The following is a 21,325-nucleotide window of genomic DNA, read 5'->3' as shown; positions in this document are numbered from 1 at the left end:
GACCTTACGTGTCCACGCCTAAAATTTTTTGCAGCGTGGAGCTTCTAATTCCTCTCATGTATCATTGTTTCTCCTCAAAAAACATCAGTTATAGATGCGTGGTGCAAAATGATACTGAATACTTCTAAATGTCTGAATATTAAACACCCATTAAACACCATATAATATTTATTAGCCTGACCTCAAACACCATTCTTCTATGGTTAGAGTATTAGCTAATTCCTGCTAAGAGGTACCTATGTTCTCAATTTATGTTTGTCGCATGGCTTTTTCAGAGCTGACATATTTTCATACCCTAGCTTCAGATGGATAACAATATCAATGAACACATTCTAGAGACTGCTGAGGCATGAGAGAAGGCCCTGTCGAAGATCATACTTCTAGATAAATTGAAAAGGGCCAGCCCAAGAACGAACTAATAGCCCAATATCTTTGGCTTGTTTAATCCTCCTGGCATTTCATGTATACCTTTGATTTCCAATATTCAACAAAGGATGGATGGAGGTACAATTAAAAATAAAATCTCAAGCTAAAATTACAATACAAAATTACTGAACAACGTGTCTCCGTATATTCATATCAATGCCTACCATTAAATCGCACAAATCGATGGGTGCAGCAACGCGCGCCGGCATGGTCTAGTATAAATGATAATTAAGTTGGGACGAGGGAGTACAATGTATGCATCTTATTTACTGTTTATCGGCAGCAAAGTCGACTTGGCTGACGCCCAGGACATTTTCAGGCGCTTACATGAACGCGCTTGATTATAGCTCGAGCGCCTGACGGTAGCCCTAGAGCGTCTCGGCGGACCGGTGGAGCGTCGTTTCTTCGTCGCCGGTGAGCTCCAGCTCAGCGGCAATCCCTGTTGGAATTTTGCTAGTAGGCCTTTGGCCCAAAGCCCAACTAAAATTCCGAAATTCTCTTGGCCCATTCATGCACACATGTGAGTGGAGTGAGTGAGGCTAAAGTTTAGTCCCACCCCGGAAGTTGAGAGAGAGTTGCACCTCTTTATAAGGTGAGCTCTTCTACCACTTGTATGAGCATGAGAAGAGGAGACCTACACGCGCGCTCCTCCTCCTCGCTCGCCACGACGCGTCGCGTCGCGGATTGCGGGATTGAGCCGAGCCGAGGACAGAGCTATGCACGTTGTCTATATTTTTGCTGCATGGAAAAATTAATGAGTCATTAATTAATAATTAACGGAGGCGTTAATTACTGAACCGTTTCCGATTCTTTTGGATCGTGACGACTCGGACGTGGGGTTTACTCCCACGACCTACCCGGCCCACACTATATAGCCAGGCAGACGTCTACCCTAGCCGCCGCTTCGTATGGTTTCTCACCACCGTTCCAGATCATTGCGCCGCCAAGCAAGTCTTCTCCATCCCTCCTTCCGGCGTGCACCGCGAGAAGGGACAACAGGCCTCCGGAACCCCGCCTCTCATGATCCTGTACGGGAGAGGGGCGATCAGGTTTTTGGGGAGCGCACTCGCGCGACTGCTGGCAGCGACGACTTCGCGAACGACGACTTCTTCCCCGACCTCGGCAACCTCATCCTCGACGACATGGGCGACAACGTCAACGCCGGCGGTGCTGCACCCGCTGCACCGTATGTGATTCTATCCTTCCTGTTCAAGATCGTGGTAGAATTCATGTTTCTAGTATGTGCCCTAGATTTGATATGTTCATCTGCTATGCTAGTTCGCATGACTAGTTTAATCTCTGCTGCTGTGGTGATGATTTATCTTCTGTTTATTCGGATTAAATCTCGTAGTAATTTGCTCATATTTCCAACAATCCAAAAACCTGATTATAGGCAATTTACTCTGAGTGGTTTTGCTGCGCATCTGAAGCCGCCTGCCTTTAAAGGGGCGCAATATAAGAGGTGGCGCATGAGAGCAGTCTACTGGTTTCAGACCATGGGCTGCTATGATGCCACCAAGGGCAAGCCCGAGGGCGATCTTAATCCAGCACAGCTGGAAGCTTTTGAGAAGATCGATGCCCTCTTTAAAGGCGCTCTTCTGAGTGTTCTTGATGACTCCATTGTGGATTCGTATATGTCGTTTGACAACGGCAAGGACATGTGGGCTGCGCTCGAGGCCAAGTTGGGTGCCTCGGACGCCGGCAGCAAGTTGTACGTCATGGAGCAATTCTATGACTACAAGATGACTGATGAGTGCCCTGTTGTACAGCAGGCTCATGAGATACAGTCGCTCGCAAAAGAACTTGAGTACTTCAAGTGTGTGTTGCCGGACAAATTTGTTGCCGGAGGCATCATTGCCAAGCTTCCACCTTCGTGAAACAATTTTGCTACTTCCCTGAAACACAAGAGACAGGAGTTTTCCGTTGCGGATCTCATTGGTACTCTTGATGTTGAAGAGAAGGCGAGAGCAAAGGACACACGTGCTCGAGTTGCTGAGGGAGGTTCTAGTGCCCACATGGTACAGAAGAAGAACTCCCAGCCCAACAAGTTCAAAAACAATAAGAACAAAACTCAGGTCAAAGGCAAGTTTGATACAAAGAACAAGCCATCACATTCTACCAACTTCAAGAAGAATTCTCATAAGAAGGGGAAGGGACTTTGCCATGTCTGCGGTGATCCTAATCACTGGGCTCCGAAGTGTCCTAACCGCTTTGAGGAGCGCGAACATGAGAAGAGCGGCAAGTCCGCTAATGTTGTCATCAGTGATACTGATATGAAGGAATCAGGGTACGGTATTTTTCCTATCATCCTTTCAGTATTTCAATCCCCTGATTGGTTAATTGACACCGGTGCCAATCTACATGTTTGTGCTGACGCCTCCATGTTTTCTTCTTACCAGGCAACAGGGACTTCACCCGTACCGATGGGGAACGGGTCACATGCCATCGTTCGAGGTGTTGGTACGGTTGATCGGAAGTTTACTTCGGGGAAGACTGTGCGTCTGAAGAACGTTCATCATGTGTCGTCCATCAATAAAAATCTCGTTAGCGGTTCCCGTTTATGTCGAGATGATTTTAAGTTGGTTTTTGAATCCTTGTAATTTCTAAGTGTGGACAATTTGTTGGAAAAGGCTATGAGTGCGGAGGCTTGTTCCGCCTATCTTTGTCAGATATTTGCACTAAAGTTATTAATAATGTTTGCCACAATAATGAGTCTGATATTTGGCATTCACGACTCTGTCATATTAGCTTTGGTTGCATGACGCGGTTAGCCAATATGAATTTAATTCCAAAAATCTCTACTGTTAAAGGCTCCAAGTGCCAAGTATGTGTGCAAGCTAAGCAACCTCGCAAGTCCCATAAGACTGCAGAGGCAAGAGACTTGGCGCCACTAGAGCTTATACATTCTGATCTTTGTGAGATGAATGGCGTGTTGACAAAAGGTGGAAAGAGATACTTCATGACGTTGATTGATGACTCCACTAGATATTGTTATGTGTATCTTCTGAAATCAAAAGATGAGGCTTTAACTTTCTTTAAAAAACTATAAAGCTGATGCAGAGAACCAACTTGATCGAAAAATTAAACGGCTTAGGTCCGATCATGGTGGAGAGTATTTTTCCAATGAATTTGATCTGTTTTGTGAGGAACATGGTATAATCCATGAGAGGACGCCTCCCTACTCACCCCAGTCAAATGGGGTAGCCGAAAGAAAGAACCGAACTCTAACTGATATGGTTAACACCATGTTAGACACTTCGGGTCTATCCAAGGAATGGTGGGGGGAGGTGCTAATGACTGCGTGTCATGTCCTAAACCGAGTTCCCACAAAGCATAAGACCATGACTCCATTTGAGGAATGGGAAAGGAAAAGGTTGAAACTATCTTACCTACGTACTTGGGGTTGTTTGGCGAAAGTCAATATACCAATTCCCAAGAAGCGCAAGCTTGGACCAAAAACCGTGGATTGTGTTCTTCTGGGCTATGCTTTTCATAGCATCGGCTATAGATTTTTGATAATAAAATCTGAGGTATCCGACATGCATGTTGGTACGATTATGGAATCAAATGATGCAACTTTCTTTGAGGACATATTTCCTATGAAGGATATGTTGAGTTCATCAAATCAGGAGATACCTACTCCATCTAGTGAGGAATTCACTGTAATTCCCGAACCCACCATTGTGATGGAACACGTTGAGAATCCTGTTGAGGGTAACAATGGAACTCCTGTGAGGAGTAAGAGACAGAGGACTGCAAAGTCTTTTGGTGATGATTTCATTGTGTACCTCGTGGATGACACACCCAGGACTATTTCAGAAGCCTATGCATCTCCTGATGCTGACTACTGGAAGGAAGCTGTACGTAGCGAGATGGATTCCATCTTAGCTAACGGTACCTGGGAGATCACTGACCGTCCTTATGGGTGCAAACCTGTAGGATGTAAGTGGGTGTTCAAGAAGAAGCTTAGACCTGATGGTACGATTGAAAAGTACAAGGCATGGCTTGTGGCCAAGGGTTATACCCAGAAAGAAGGTGAAGACTTCTTTGATACTTACTCACCCGTGGCTAGACTGACCACAATTCAGGTGCTACTATCACTGGCTGCCTCACATGGTCTTCTCGTTCATCAAATGGACGTTAAGACGGCTTTCCTCAATGGAGAGTTGAAGGAGGAAATTTACATGGATCAGCCAGATGGTTGTGTAGTACCTGGTCAGGAAGGAAAGGTGTGCAAGTTATTGAAGTCTTTATATGGCCTTAAACAAGCTCCTAAGGAGTGGCATGAGAAGTTCGAAAGAACATTAACTGCTGTCGGCTTTGTAGTAAACGATGGTGACAAGTGCGTGTACTATCGCTATGGTGGGGGCGAAGGAGTTATTCTTTGTCTGTATGTCGACGACATATTGATCTTTGGAACCAAACTTGATTTAATCAAGGAGGTTAAGGATTTTTTATCTCGCTGTTTTGAGATGAAGGATCTAGGGGTAGCTGATGTTATCTTAAACATCAAGCTGTTGAGAGATGAGAATGGTGGGATCACACTGCTTCAGTCTCATTATGTGGAAAAGGTCTTGAGTCATTTTGGGTATAGCGACTGCATGCCTTCTCCAACTCCATGTGATGCTAGTGTGTTGCTTCGAAAGAATCGACGGATTGCTAGAGATCAACTGAGGTATTCTCATATTATTGGCTCGCTTATGTATTTGGCGAGTGCCACGAGGCCTGACATCTCTTTTGCTGTGAGCAAGCTGAGTCGGTTTGTGTCAAAACCGGGAGATGATCATTGGCATGCTCTTGAGAGAGTTATGCGCTATTTGAAAGGCACCGCGAGCTATGGGATTCACTACACCAGGTATCCAAGGGTACTGGAGGGTTATAGTGACTCAAACTGGATATCTGATGCTGATGAGATTAAGGCCACAAGTGGTTATGTTTTTACACTTGGTGGTGGCGCTGTTTCCTGGAAGTCTTGCAAGCAGACCATCTTAACGAGGTCAACTATGGAAGCAGAACTCACAGCATTAGACACTGCCACTGTTGAAGCAGAGTGGCTTCGTGAACTCTTGATGCACTTACCTATGGTTGAAAAACCAATACCCCCTATCCTGATGAACTGTGATAATCAAACTGTGATCGTCAAGATAAACAGTTCTAAGGACAATATGAAGTCCTCAAGGCATGTGAAGAGGAGACTAAAATCTGTCAGAAAATTGAGGAACTCCGGAGTTATTACGTTGGATTATATCCAAACATCGAAAAACTTGGCAGATCCCTTCACAAAGAGTCTATCACGTAATGTGATAGATAATGCATCAATGGAGATGGGTTTGAGACCCACCGCATGAGTTGTCCATAGTGGTAACCCACACTATGTGATCGGAGATCCCGTGAAGTAGAAGTGGGAGACAAGCTGTTGGTCAGCTGGGAGGAGAGTATCCCTATATTAATTATCCCACTCCGTGAAGATGCAATACTCTCCTGATCTGCATGGCAGGTTGATACTTATCTTAATGTGTTCCAAGTGGCTTATTCGGGTAAGCAGAGATGTTGTCCTGCAGAACATCTTCTGAGGAACACACCTATATGAATTTGACTGTTAACGTCGCAGTCTGTGAGAATTGGGTGTTCTCTAATAAATTCATGAAAGGCCCTGGAGTATGACGTATACGCTCCACCCGCGGGGAAGCCTTGCGGCAGCCCAGTATCGGTCAAGAATTTGTGTGAAACTAGTTTCACAGAAAACTTGTAGTTCAAGGCATAGTCCACTATTCAAGTTGTGATCTAGTGTAGCATAAATTTCTAAGTGGAAGTTCAACTTCACAGTCTCCACTAAGCACCGATATATAAAACAATGTTTTGGAACTAAATGATGAGATGTGCCAATGAGACTTTGTGGGGGATTGTTGGAATTTTGCTAGTAGGCCTTTGGCCCAAAGCCCAACTAAAATTCCGAAATTCTCTTGGCCCATTCATGCACACATGTGAGTGGAGTGAGTGAGGCTAAAGTTTAGTCCCACCCCGGAAGTTGAGAGAGAGTTGCACCTCTTTATAAGGTGAGCTCTTCTACCACTTGTATGAGCATGAGAAGAGGAGACCTACACGCGCGCTCCTCCTCCTCGCTCGCCTCGCCACGACGCGCCGCGGGTTGCGGGATTGAGCCGAGCCGAGGACAGAGATATGCACGTTGTCTATATTTTTGCTGCATGGGAAAATTAATGAGTCATTAATTAATAATTAACGGATGCGTTAATTACTGAACCGTTTCTGATTCTTTTGGATCGTGACGACTCGGACGTGGGGTTTACTCCCACGACCTACCTGACCCGCACTATATAGCCAAGCAGACGTCTACCCTAGCCGCCGCCGCTTCGTATGGTTTCTCATCACCGTTCCAGATCATTGCGCTGCCAAGAAAGTCTTCTCCATCCCTCCTTCCGGCGTGCACCGCGAGAAGGGACAGCAGGCCTCCGGAACCCCGCCTCTCGTGATCCTGTATGGGAGAGGGCTGATCAGATTTTTGGGGAGCGCACTCGCGCGACTGCTGGCAGCGACGACTTCGCGAACGACGACTTCTTCCCCGACCTCGGCAACCTCATCCTCGACGACATGGGCGACAACGTCAACGCCGGCGGTGCTGCACCCGCTGCACCGTATGTGATTCTATCCTTCCTATTCGAGATCCTGGTAGAATTCATGTTTCTAGTATGTGCCCTAGATGTGATATGTTCATCTGCTATGCTAGTTCGCATGATTAGTTTAATCTCTGCTGCTGTGGTCATGATTTATCTTCTATTTATTCGGATTAAATCTCGTAGTAATTTGTTCATATTGCCAACAATCCCGAGCACGCCGCGGCGCCCGAGCCTGGCCGGGAGGCTAAGGAAGACCTCGTGGGCGTTGCCGGGGACGAACCCCTTGGAGAGCACCGACACCGGGTAGACGCGCCGCTGGTCGCGGAGGAGCGACCGGGCCAGGCTGGCCGCCGAGTAGCCGATGGCCCAGGACGTGTACCCCTTGAGGCCGATCACCTCGCCCGCGCCGCCCACCACCGCCCGCCGGATCCCCTCCAGGGCCTCCGCGTCAAACAACGAGTGGGTCTTCTGGAGGTAGCTCAGCACCGGCATGCCGCCGACGCGGACGCTCGACCACAGCGCCAGCGCGCCGTCTCCATGCTCGCTGACCATGTACGCCTGCACGTCCTGCGCGCCCACGCCGAGGTGCTCGGCCAGGAGGCACCGCAGCCTGGCGGAGTCGAGGTCCGTGCCGGAGCCGATCACGCGGCTCGACGGGAACCCCGACAGCTTCCACGCCGCATACGCCAGCACGTCCACCGGGTTCGAGACCACCAGCAGCAGCGACTCGGGCGACCCCTCCGCCACCGTCGGCACGACCTCCCTTAGCAGCGCCACGTTCCTCCTCAGCTGGTCCATCCGCGACGCCGCCGCCGTCTCCCTGGGCACCGTGATGAGGGCCAGGTCGGAGCTCCTGGTGAGCGCGAGCACGTCGGTGCCTGCGACGATGCGGACGCGCGGGAGGAACGTCGCGGCATGCTGCAGGTCCAGCATCTTGCCGCGGACCCTGTCGGCCTCTGCGTCCACGAGCGCGATCTCATCGGCGAGGCCCTGCGTGAGGATGGTCTGCACGATCGCCATGCCCACGTTGCCAGCGCCGATGACGGAGACCTTGGTGAGCCGCTCACAAGGCTGCAGCACGATCAGTTCCCCATCGTGGACGGGCGATGGAACCTGGCAGAAGAAGCCCGCGCCCTTGTCGATGTCGAAGCCGAGCTTGCACAGCGAGGACGCCTCCTTCATCAGGCTCATGGTGTCAGTCAAATCGATCTCGGGGGTTGTGTTGATAACTTATATTGTGCTTATTCGTTCAGTTGGGTTTGGAACTTTGGGTGCAATGCATGGTGCATACGTAGCTGAGAGCTCTCCTACTTATACTACCACAATAGCAAAGTAGTGGGCACAAAGGAGGGTTGCTGTGAGGCCTATCTCTAGATCATAAGAGCATCTCCAACAGGCGCCGGTCGCGTCGCGCGCAAAAAACAGATATGCCGCGCGCGCATCGTCTGGTTTGGCGCGGCGTGCAACGCTGGCTCCAGCAGCCGCACAAAAATGCAGCCTGCGCGCGCCGCTGCAGCGCGCCAAAATGCAGCGCGTGTGACTAGCACAAACAATATATGCATTCGAAAACAGAAGCAAAAAGATCAAAACAAACAAAAATAAATAGTTCAATTTCGTTTATTACAACTCAAACAAACAGTTTTTATCGTTCAATACAACAAATAGTGCAATTAAACACAACAAATAGTTCAACAATACAATAACGAACTTACAAATCATGATGCTCTTTGTCGTCCATTCCATACCCACCACTCCTCAATGAGATCCTTTTGAAGATCATTATGCGCTGCGGGACGTTGAATGGCATGATAGGAGGCAACAAAACGGGCCACCCTTTCAGCCCTCCATCACACTCGCACGGGATGTCCCAAGAGCTCATACTGAGAGTAGTCTACATCTTGGCCACGCTCATTCTCGATGATCATGTTGTGCATGATCACACAAGCGTGCATTATGCACCAAAGCATCTTCTGATCCCAAAATCTAGCCAGTCCTCTCACAATAGCAAATTGGGCTTGCAAAATTCCAAAAGCTCTCTCCACATCTTTTCTAGCCGCCGCCTGAGCATTGTGGAAATCAAGATTTTTCTTACCTTCTGGCTTTTTCAACGGCTTGACAAAGGTTTGCCACTTTGGATAGATGCCATCCGCTAGATAATAGCCATAGTTGTATGTACGGCCATTTGCTACAAACTGCACTGGTGGCAACTCTCCATTTGCAATCTTACTCATCAGTGGTGACCAGTTGACAACATTGATGTCATTTAAAGATCCAGGCATTCCAAAAAATGCATGCCAAATCCAAGTCTCTTGATCGGCCACCGCTTCAAGGATTATAGTGGAACCCTTTTTTTTGGCCGTGGAATTGGCCATGCCATGCCTTTGGACAATTCTTCCAAGTCCAATGCATGCAATCTATTGAGCCAAGCATGCCAGGAAAATCGCGAGCTTTGTTCATCGCTAAAAGTCTTGCGACGTCTTCAGCGTTGGGAGATCTCAAATACTCATCGCCAAACACTTGCACAATTCCGACTGCGAAGCGCTTGACACACATGATGGCTTGGCTCTCACCCATAGCCAAGTGATCATCAACTAGATCAGCCGGTATACCGTATGCCAACATACGCAAAGAGACTGTCACCTTCTGAAAGGTCCTATGCCCGAGCTCTCCGGCGGCATTCCTCGTTTGCTGAAAAAGCGGTCATGGCTCGCTAGTTTCTCTGCAATGCGCCTGAACAACTCAGTGTTCATCCTAAACCGGCGACGAAAATACGATTCGGGGTATGTGGGATTCTCCGCAAAATAATGCCTGATCAATCTATTGTGGGCATCGATCCTATCCCTCCAAATTTTTTGACGACCCATAACCGAACCACCGTGCTTCGGTTTTTTATTAATATGCATAGCTAGGATCATTGCAAGATCCTCCTCTTCCATATCAAATTCTTCTTCGAAAGAATCATACGACGAACTCATCTACAATGTTGAATACTATGCTATAAATACAAAACTACAATCAACATGCACGAAATTCATGGCTTTTGAGCAATACATACCTTCTAGGCGTTTTGTCGAACACCTTGCGGGCGCTGTTCGTCGGAGGACTAGCACGCGCGCGGGGCGGCGGGACTAGAGGGGGGCCGGAGAAAGCGCGCGCGGGGCGGGGATAGGCCGGGGAAGCGCCGGAACGGTCGCCGGGTGGCGCGGTCGGCGGCGGCGGCGCGGCTGAAGGGGGGTGGGAGGTGCGAGCGAGCGCGCGAGAGTCCAGCGCGCGGGAGCGGGTGCAGCAAATAAGCGGCGCGCGATTGCGTTTCGGCCCGCGCGCTGGACTACGTATGCCGCGCGCGCGGTTTTCGCGCGCCCGCTGGAGCAACTATTCCGGTTGCGCACGTGCTAAAAGGGGGGATTTTGCGGCGCGGCGCTAGTTTGGCGCGCCTGTTAGAGATGCTCTAAGTGTATCTATTTTTCTCCGTCTTCTTTTTGTCTGTCGGGAAAGCGAACCTAGGAAAGAAACCGAAGTCTATATGTCGACGGAAATAAATAAGGGAGCACCTGAAACTCATCTAGCTGAGACATAACTATGGTCTCATTCACGGATGATGTCCTGTTCTAGTGAGTTTGTTTCTCGCTCCCCTACGATCTGGTTGTCTTCGATTTTTGTGTGTGGCTGGCCTAGTGCGTTTTCTTGATTTTAGTTGGGCCGGACTTGGCCTAGCCACTTCTCGTGTTGTGCGGCAAGACTACTACATTTTGCCAAGACGCTTGAGCTACTAGTAGTTGCTACCGCTCAAACAAAAAAACTAGTAGTTGCTGTTTAAAGACACGGGAGCTAGGTGGAAGCTTGTAGAAAAAATATTGATGCCACAATTGACATCACAAACTTATTACCCATGACATTTTGTTGATTTTCTATTATTCCATTTCACCATAATACGTTGGCAAAAATGTTGTTGCAAGTATATTAACGGAACCATTTAGATTTCGTGTTGTTCCCTTACAGCATAAAACATGTGATTTTCGGTTTCAAAATTGTTGACGGATATAAAAATCTCCCTACATTTAAAAATGTTCGTCAAATACAAAAAGAATATATAAAATGTTCACCAACATTTAAAAATCATGAAGTTTGAAGAAAACACAATTTCTCCAAAATGTTCACCGTTTAAAAAAATCATGATTAAAAATAGAAATAATAAATAAATAAATATGAAACCCACCACCAGTTGTAACCACCTTGGAGGCCCGTCCTGTTGCGATTCCTCCTTTGGGACATGCAATTGCAACAAAACCTAGAAAATGTGGAGTTGCAGTTCCACCTTGGGCAGATGCAATTGCGACAAACCCCTAGAAAACTTGCAGTTGTGACATGCCTCGGAAACCATGCGGTTCTGATTCTCACCCTTGGGGCTTGCAATTGCGACAAACCTAGAAAACTTGCAGTTGTGACCTACCTTGAAGAACTTGCAGTTGCGGCACCCCCCCCCTCGGGACATGCAATTGCGACAAATCCTAGAAAACTTGCAATTTTGACTTGCCTTGAAAAACATGCAATTACGATTTCCCCCTTGGGGACATGCAATTGTAACAAACCCTAAAAAAATTATAGTTGCGACATGCCTTGGAAACTGTCAAGTTCCAAATCCCACCCTTTGGGCTTGCAGTTGTGACCTACCTTGAAAAACATGCAGTTGCGACTCCTCCCTTGGGGACATGTAGTTGCGACAAACCCTAGAAAACTTGTAGTCGACATGACTTAGAAACATCACAGTCCCGATTCACGCCTCTTGGGGGCTTGCAGTTGCGACAAACCTAGAAAACTTGCAGTTCCGACCTACCTTAAAGAACTTGCAGCTGCCCCCCTGCCTCGGGACATGCAATTACGACAAATCCTAGAAAACTTGCAGTTGCGACCCCTCCCCCCGGGACATGCAATTGCGACAAATCCTAAAAAACATGCAGTTGCAACTTGCCTTGAAAAACATGCAGTTGCGATTTCCCCTTGGGGACATGCAATTGCAGCAAACCCTAAAAAACTTGTAGTTGCGACATGCCTTGGAAACTGTCAGGTTCCAAATCCCACCCTTGGGGCTTGCAGTTGTGACCTACCTTGAAATATGCAGTCGTGATTCCTCCCTTAGGGACATGCAGTTGCAACAAACTCTAGAAAACTTGCAGTTGCGACATGACTTGGAAATAGTGTAGTCCCGATTCACACCTCTTGGGGGCTTGCAGTTGCGACAACCACTGGAAACTTGCGATTGCGACCTGGCTTGGGAAAAAGTTGCATTTGTGATTCTCCTTGGGGACATGCAGTTGTGATTCCCCATCTTAAAGTTGCCTTTGGAAATGCGTAGTTATGGTTCCCCCTTGGGGACATGCAATTGTGCCCCCCCCCTCTCGAGATCTTCAAAGTTGTGACCCCATCTCAAAAGAACTTGCGGTTGCAAGCCCCTCAAAAACACTTGTCGTGGCACCCTCGAGCATGTCATTTTATATCTTTTATTTTTCTAAAAAGGAAAGAAAAACATGACACAAAAAAGGAAGTAAAAACAAGAAAAAAAACTTGAAAAATAAAAATAAAAATCTTATGCAAATTGTGATCGACATTGGAAAAACATGGGAGTTGTGACATGCCTTGGAAAATCAACGATCTCCCCTCTCTCTGCTCACTCTAGTATCTTGAGGGATGATCAGAAAACGTCGGCAGGGAAGTGGGGATATTAACAACGGTAAGCAGGCTTGAGATAACGGGCCAATGCCGCGCTGTAAATGTCAACTGTCGAAAATGGATGGGAAAAACAGAAGAAAACAACCCATGGCAGATAAAAAGCCAACAAGGACCACATACCACCGGGACAACCTTGCGAGCTAGGAAAGCACGAACCCCTAACAAAAAGTAAGGAAAGCACAAGAACCCCTCACAAAAAGTAAGGAAAGCACAAATCATGACAGAAAAAAATTCCAACGGATACAATGAATACTTGCAAACTAAAACTCAGCTAGCAAAACCGATAAAGAAATAAAAAATAATATTTTGAAAAAATAAAAGTAAAGCTGAAAATGGAAAAACAAAAAAAGGCAAATAAAAGAAAATGTTGGGAAAAAATCAAAGGAGAAAAGGCCAACATGGCCCGATACACATATATACAGTGACTAACACATAATGAAACAAACCACATGAAACATGTGGTAAGCAATCCAAACAATTTTAAAAAAAACACATAATGAAACAAGGCAGCGTCGCTACCCCTGAAAAAAAAAACAAAGGCAGCATCGCTATCCCTGAAAACTAAAGAAGGAGCATCGCTACCTCTTCTTGGAGCAACGACGGGAGGACCTAACGGGCTGCGACGGGCCACCAACACGACATAACAAACAACCGAGAAAAAACAGGCCGAGGACAACTTCGCTGGGACATGCACGAATCGCTATGCGATTTTTGATCCAACGAATGTGTACGTGAATGAGACCATAACTAAAACTCAGCTAGCTGAGTTTCAGCAAAACCGAATAAATAAATAAATAAATAAATGTGACTTTACAATACCAGGGAAGATCCTGCTGGTTTTGACCCACGGTTCGTTCGTTGGAGTATGCATAAAGGGAGTTGAGTGACTTGAGATAGTTGAGAATTGGAGATCTGCTTATCGTGCATTGCTCTTTTCCATGCAACTAGTTTTGGTTTTCAAGCCAAGAAAAGTTGACGCAAACTGATAGTTCGGCCGACTTTTGCTGACCACAGATTCTGCAAGAAAATAGTTTTTTTTAATGTGCAAGAAAATAGTTGAATTCATGAGTCAATACCAGGGGCATGCTTTCTGTTTCTCTTGTATCGTTTGTTGGTTTGGCAGTTGACACCTTTTTGGGAGAACTTTAACAAGTGGACATGCTTGTGGCATTCACGTCATTTCTTTTTGAGAAAATTCCTTATTTGATACTATTTTAAAATCTGCTTCCTTATTTGATACTGAAAAAAAAAATTCTTCCCTATTTGACAGAAGTTTTAAATTTTATTCCCTATATGATATTTCCGTTCATTTTGAGCCTAAATGACACCTGAAAAGACTCTTTTGCCCCTCATGTGGTATGTGTGGGGGGCAATAGCGCACACACGCAGCACCAGTGCGAGGGCAGGAGCACACACGCAGCAACACATACACATGCACCAAGACACACGCATGCGCACACACACGCAACAGCACGCACGCAACAACACGCACGCGCACGTGCACACACACACGCACACACATGCACGCGCACGCACACACGCAGCAACACACACGCACGCAGCAAACACACACACACAGCAGCAGCAGCACACACGCAGGCAACACATAGGCACGCAACATCACACACACGCGTGCACGTACACACGCAGCGGCACACATGGACACACACATGCAGCAGCAGCACACATGTGCGCGCGCACCCACACACGCAACAGCACACGCGTGCGCACACACATACCGCATGAGGGGCAAAATCGTCTTTTCAGGGGTCATTTAGGCTCAAAATGGACGGAAGTGTCGTATAGGAAATAAAATTTAGGACTAGTGTCAAATAGGGAAGAAAAACTTTTCCAGTGTCAAATAAGGAACCGGATTTTAAAACAGTGTCAAATAAGGAATTTTCTCTTTCTTTTTTATGGCGAGAGCATCTACAGCCGGGCGTCCCAAATCCGTCTCATACGCCCGGGAGAGCCGCCCGATCACTGACCGGTCACGATTTCGACCTAGACGAGCGCTTCAAACGGGCCTTAAACGCCCGGGCTTACCGGCACCTCTCATATCCCGTCCAAATATGAGGCGGATAATGGGGTGCTCGGGCGCGTCCGTCATGTCAGACCCGACTCATGCTGACCCAGCCGACCCCACATATATTCGTCCCCATTTGCTCGCCGGATCAAACCCTAGCCACTTCACTCCACTCCCCTCCGCCACCCATGCTCCCGCCCGGCGATCTCCGGCCGTCTCCGGCATGCGAGCAGCGGATCTGACTCCGACCATTCCGGATCCGTCGACTGAAGTGTCATTCCGTGCGGGTTGGAGGAGGCAATGGCCGCCCGCATTGCACTCTGCTGCTCCCGGAAGGACATCGCCTGACCGATGGCAGGATTTACCCGGCGCGACTACATAGCGTTGGTTCAAGGGCGCTCGGATCCTCTGGGGCTGGATCATCCCGGTCCCGGCAGCCGGAAAATCTCTCCTTCCCCATCACCGGTTGGGCGGACTATGAGTCCCACCAGGACCGGTCTGCCCGCCATGGGAAGGAGAGGATAAACAGCCAAGGCCCGTCTCACTGCCGACATGGCGGTGGCGGCGGCTGATGCGGTGGCGCGGGCGGTCGCAGAAGAGGAAGCCATCTGCGCCAGCATTGTGAAGAAGCGGCAACGGAGGAACACGCGCGCCCTCGCCTGAGAGCAGAATCGAGCGGTCTGTGCCATGGCCGGACTACCACCAAAGGAGGAGAAGGGGGACAATGATGGTAAGGACAGCTCCGGCAACGAGCAGATCCAGGTGAATCCCTACCGCGTCTTCGACCGGTACTTCCGCGAGAAGGAGGAGAAGGAGGACAACGATGGTAAGAACATTCACACCTTTTTTAGAATCCACATCCCAACGTATAAGGATATGATATACATTTCACAATGGGCCACTAGATTTACTATCGACAAACACACTAGGCCTCGTATAGGACTAGAGTTGGTGGTGATAAGTTTACTACCCGCTCCACCTCAAGCTTTCTCGTTCATCTACAACCTACACCTTCTGGTTTGAAAAATAATCATCATTTTCATGAGTCCGTAGGTCCAACACACTTCTGCAAGGTGATTTTAGCACCTAGGTTGGAGTTAGTTTCGATCCCCGATGCCTTCCGTGAACACATGATCACCATCCTAGTAGAGGTCGTTTTGAGAATGAACACCGGGCGCAATTAGAGAGTCAAGCTCCGGAATGTCAATGAGAGGCTTATCACGGATGAAGGGAAGGCCAGCTTCGCCATAGCTCACCAGCTGAAGATCAGGCACTTCTTTACCATCAAGGTCGTGACCGAATCATGTTTTAGGGTCATCGTATTTGACCTTTCCAGCGTAGAAGTGGTGGCGAAGTGCCCCAAGCATGATGAAGGGTTTGTCATGATCCCAAAAATGTAATGTATCAATGCATTTGCCTCAGATTATAGCAATGTGCAGTTACTATGATTGTTGCTTGTTCAAAGTGGTAGGTTCAAACTATTATGTGTGGTTATCATGTATGTGTGGTTATCATGTATGTGTGCCTATGCATGCATCTGAGTATGTTTGTAAATGTGGTGTGTATACGTGTTTGAAGTGGTATGTTCCTCATCCTCTATAACATTATGTTCCTTAGTTTTAAAGAGCCCACATTCAATTAAGGTCACCAATCACTACTGTGGGATGCTGCTAACGCGACACTACGATCAGAGACCCTTCGAGAAACTATGTGCGAAGCAATAATCGCAAACGGTGTTGTATGAAAACTGTCAGAAATGATGCAAAACGTTCGCGAGGAATGATACATCAAACACGGTTTAGATTATAGTTGCGTGTGCGATGAGGGGCATGCGGTTGATCTGCACGAACTATTTGCGATGAGACAGAACAACAGAAACGGGCAGCCAGATAAAGGTGTGTGCGATATACGGCATAGAGTTCACTCCGATGAACCATTTGTGATGAGTGAGGTGAACACAAACGATTCGGTGTAACAAGATGTGTGTGATACCCGACAAACAGGTCGGTAACCAGAATTTTGTGCGATCATTATAGACAGCCCATACGGTCTTTTTTTGTGAATTATGTGCTCGTCAGGGCACAAAGTTCAACAAACCAACCTGTTGGCGATAATGTAGAAGATCTCTGTCGAATACATATTACTAACCGTCTGCGATGAGATTGACAAGATAAACAAAGGTATATACAGTCTTCTTAATTTAGTCCTTCTTCTTATGTTGTTCTTGTTGGATGGCCCCGCGACATCATCTTGGCGAGGACGCTTCTTGCCACTGATCGTTGTCTTTTCATCGCCGTCGTCGTCGTCATCGTCATTGATGTCGTCGTCGTCCTCCTCTTCGTTCGACCATTCCTCATCATCATCATCGTCGTTGAGGGAGTCCAGGATTAGGAGGTCTCCGGACAGCCGGACTATATCCTTTGACCGGACTGTTGGACTATGAAGATACAAGATTGAAGACTTCGTCCCGTGTCCGGATGGGACTCTACTTGGCGTGCAAGGCAAGCTAGGGAATATGGATATGGATATCTCCTCCTTTGTAACCGACCTTGTGTAACCCTAGCCCCCTCCGGTGTCTATATAAACCGGAGGGTTTTAGTCTGTAGGACAACATATAATCATACCATAGGCTAGCTTCTAAGGTTTAGCCTTTCCGATCTCGTGGTAGATCAACTCTTGTAATACTCGTATCATCAAGAATAAATCAAGCAGGACGTAGGGTTTTACCTCCATCAAGAGGGCCCGAACCTGGGTAAAACATCGTGTCCCCTGCCTACTGTTACCATCCACCTTAGACGCAAAGTTCGGGACCCCCTACCCGAGATCCGCCGGTTTTGACACCGACATTGGTGCTTTCATTGAGAGTTCCTCTGTGTCGTCGCCGTTAGGCTTGATGGCTCCTACTATCATCGATAGCGATGTAGTCCTGGGTGAGACTTTTCTCCCCGGACAGATCTTTGTGTTCGGCGGCTTCGCACTGCGGGCCAACTCGCTTGGCCATCTGGAGCAGATCAAAAGTTACGCCCCTGGCCACCAGGTCAGGTTTGGAAGCTTAAATTACACGGCCGATGTCCGCGGAGACTTGATCTTCGACGAATTCGAGCCCTTGCCTTGTGCGCCACACGGTCACGATGAGTACGATTTAGCTCTGCCATCGGACCGTATTCAGGAGACCGCACTGGCAGCGGCTCCGAGTCTCAATTCGGAGTCAGTTGCGCCATCCATGGACGGGTGGATAGACCCCGTCACGGAGGCCGTATCCTCAGCGGCGATCGAGCCGAATATCAACCTTACCCTGCACGAGAGCTGTGTTGTCAAACTTCCGGATCCTTCTCCGGCCACGGACTCCGAACCGCCTGCGCCCGTTCCTATCGAATCTGATTGGGCGCCGATCATGGAGTTTACCTCCGCGGATATTTTTCAGCACTCGCCCTTCGGCGACATACTGAACTCATTAAGGTCTCTCTCCTTGTCAGGAGGATCATGGCCGAACTATGTCCGGCAGGATTGGGATTCGGATGACGAAGAAATTCGCCGCCCACCCACCACCCACTTAGTAGCCACTATCGACGACTTAACCGACATGCTCGACTTCGACTTCGAAGACATCGACGGTATGGATGACGATGCAGGAGACGAAGAGGAATCACTACCCGCAGGGCACTGGATAGCCACCTCATCATACGATATATACATGGTGGACACACCCAAAGAAGGCAATGGCAACGAGACAACGGAGGATGACCCCTCCAAGAAGCAACCCAAGCGCCGACGTCAGCGGCGCCGCTCTAAGTCCCACCAAGGCAAAAGTGGTGATACCGGCACAGGAGATAATAGCACTCCGGACAGTGCCGAAGACGGCAACAATCCCCTCCAGCAAGATTTAGAGCAGGAGGATGGAGAAGCCAGCCCTCCTGAGAGAGCGGCAGATGGAGAGGCGGAGGATGATAATTACATGCCTCCCTCCGAAGACGAGGCAAGCCTCGGCGATGATGAATTAGTCGTGCCAGAGGATCCCGTCAAACAAGAGCGCTTCAAGCATCGACTTATAGCCACGGCAAATAGCCTTAAGAAAAAGCAGCAGCAGCTTCAAGCTGATCAAGATTTGCTAGCTGACAGATGGACTGAAGTCCTTGCGACCGAGGAATATAAACTCGAATGCCCCTCCAAGAGTTACCCAAAATGCAGGTTGCTACCCCGACTGGAGGAGGAAGCACCAAAACCTACATCCCCGGCATATGACGCGGCTGATCGGCCACCTAGCGGCCGCGACAGAGAGGCATTCCAGCCAAAAGCTCAGCCCGCACCCCGACGCCATTCAAATAAAAAGGCATGGGGAAATACGCCAGACATGCGAGACATATTGGAGGACAAAGCAAAACATGCAAGATCGATCTACGGATCACGAGGGCGCGCCACTATGCGAGGCGATAATCGTCACGCCGGATATAGTAAAAGTAAGTCCGGCCGGGCCGAACACAGCGGGCAAGACTCATTTGAGCTGCGTCGCGATATAGCCCAGTATAGAGGCGCCGCACACCCATTATGCTTCACAGACGAAGTAATGGATCATCAAATCCCAGAGGGTTTCAAACCCGTAAATATAGAATCATACGACGACACAACAGATCCTGCGGTATGGATCGAGGATTTCCTCCTGCATATCCACATGGCCCGCGGTGATGATCTACACGCAATTAAATACCTCCCACTCAAACTCAAAGGACCAGCTCGGCATTGGCTCAACAGCTTGCTAGCGGAGTCCATTGGCTATTGGGAAGATCTGGAAGCCGCATTCCCCGACAACTTTCAGGGCACTTATGTGCGACCACCAGATGCCAATGACTTGAGCCACATATATAATTAAGCAGCCAGAGGAATCGGCCAGGCAATTCTGGACACGGTTCCTAACAAAGAAAAATCAAATCGTCGATTGTCCGGATGCAGAGGCCCTAGCAGCTTTTAAGCACAACCTCCGTGACGAATGGCTCGCCCGGCACCTTGGCCAGGAAAAGCCAAAATCTATGGCAGCCCTCACGACACTCATGACCCGCTTTTGGGCGGGAGAGGACAGCTGGTTGGCTCGCAGCAATAACATATCAAAGAACCATGTTACTTCGGATACCAAGTATGGCAACGGCAGGTCACGTCGCAACAAACATAAGCGCCGCATTAACAGCGACAATACCGAGGATACGACAGTTAATGCCGGATTCAAAGGCTCTAAACCTGGTCAGCGGAAAAAGCCATTCAAAAGAAGCACTCCGGGCCCGTCCAGTTTGGACCGCATACTCGATCGCTCGTGTCAAATACACGGCACCCCCGACAAGCCAGCCAACCACACCAACAGGGATTGTTGGGTGTTCAAGTAGGCCGGCAAGTTAAATGCCGAAAATAAAGATAAGGGGTCACATAGCGACGACGAGGAGGAGCCCCGGCAGCCGAACACCGGAGGACAGAAGAGGTTCCCCCACAAGTGCGGACGGTGAACATGATATACGCAACCCACACCCCCAAAAGGGAGCGGAAGCGTGCGCTCAGGGACGTATATGCGTTGGAGCCAGTCGCCCCAACCCATGGTCCTCCTGTCCGATCACCTTCGATCGCAGGGACCACCCTACTAGTATCCGTCATGGCGGATTCGCCGTACTGGTCCTAGACCCAATCATTGACGGATTTCACCTCACTCGAGTCCTTATGGATGGCGGCAGCAGCCTGAACCTGCTTTATCAAGACACAATCCGCAAAATGTGTATAGACCCCTCAAGGATCAAACCCACAAAAACGACCTTTAAAGGCGTCATACCATGTGTAGGAGCCCATTGCACAGGCTTAGTCACACTAGAAGTGGTCTTCGGATCCCCGGATAACTTCCGAAGCAAAGAGCTAATCTTCGATATAATCCCGTTCCGCAGTGGCTATCATGCACTGCTCGGGCGAACCGCATTTTGCGAGATTCAATGCGGTACCGCATTATGCATACCTCAAGCTCAAGATGCCAGGACCTCGGGGGGTCATTACAGTTAACGGAAACACAGAGCGCTCTCTCCAAACGTAGGAGCATACTGCGGCCCTCGCAGCAGAAGTGCAAGGCAGCCTCTTAAGGCAATCCACTAGTTTGGCGATTAAGGACCCGAACACCTTCAAGCGCGCCCGGGGTAATCGGCAACAGGACTGCCTGGCACGTTCCGAGCTCGCATAGCAATGCGGCCCCCACTCCGGCCCAAGCCAAATGGAGAAATCCGCGCCACGCGTACATAATTACGCATTAAAAATACCATGGGCACAGGTAGGGAGGGGGCACGACTACTGCACGCTCCAAGACGCGGCTTAACCGCACTAGGGGCTTCCCGCTTTGTTATTTTTCTCTTTCAGGACTTTAATCTCTGGAAACCTTGTCCGGCAGCATGATTGCCGAACACATGATGCAGCAACCAAGGAGGCAGAAAACTACGTCACACCACGGACCTCCCAGGTGGATTACGATAACGAGTGAAATATTTGCTTTAAT

At 48.7% G+C, this 21,325-nt stretch overlaps 1 protein-coding gene across 1 annotated transcript; it reads right to left on the bottom strand.

Moving 5' to 3' along the window:
- Positions 1 to 794: 794 nt before the first annotated feature.
- On the bottom strand, positions 795 to 8,252 carry LOC125525529 (L-lactate dehydrogenase B-like). Its single transcript, XM_048690534.1, has 2 exons — positions 7,262 to 8,252; positions 795 to 865 (listed from the first exon to the last, which is right to left on the bottom strand). Exons 1-2 carry the CDS (start codon positions 8,250 to 8,252, stop codon positions 795 to 797), a joined length of 1,062 nt encoding a protein of 353 aa, XP_048546491.1.
- Between the last annotated feature and the right edge of the window lie 13,073 nt (positions 8,253 to 21,325).

The sequence above is a fragment of the Triticum urartu genome, chromosome 7, assembly GCF_003073215.2.
Source record: "Triticum urartu cultivar G1812 chromosome 7, Tu2.1, whole genome shotgun sequence".
NCBI classification, from domain to species: Eukaryota; Viridiplantae; Streptophyta; class Magnoliopsida; order Poales; family Poaceae; genus Triticum; species Triticum urartu.
The sequence above is the reverse complement of the archived record's forward strand: the minus strand, read 5'-3'. Positions and strand labels throughout refer to the sequence as shown.

What these genes read in the sequence shown, in the direction of transcription:
- LOC125525529 (XM_048690534.1), bottom strand. Translation starts at nt 8,252, where the DNA reads ATGAGCCTGATGAAGGAGGCGTCCTCGCTGTGCAAGCTCGGCTTCGAC. An exon ending in CGGCGTGCTCGGGATTGTTG is followed by an intron (nt 866 to 7,261) that starts GCAATATGAACA and finishes AAATTCCAACAG; the next exon opens with GGATTGCCGCTGAGCTGGAG.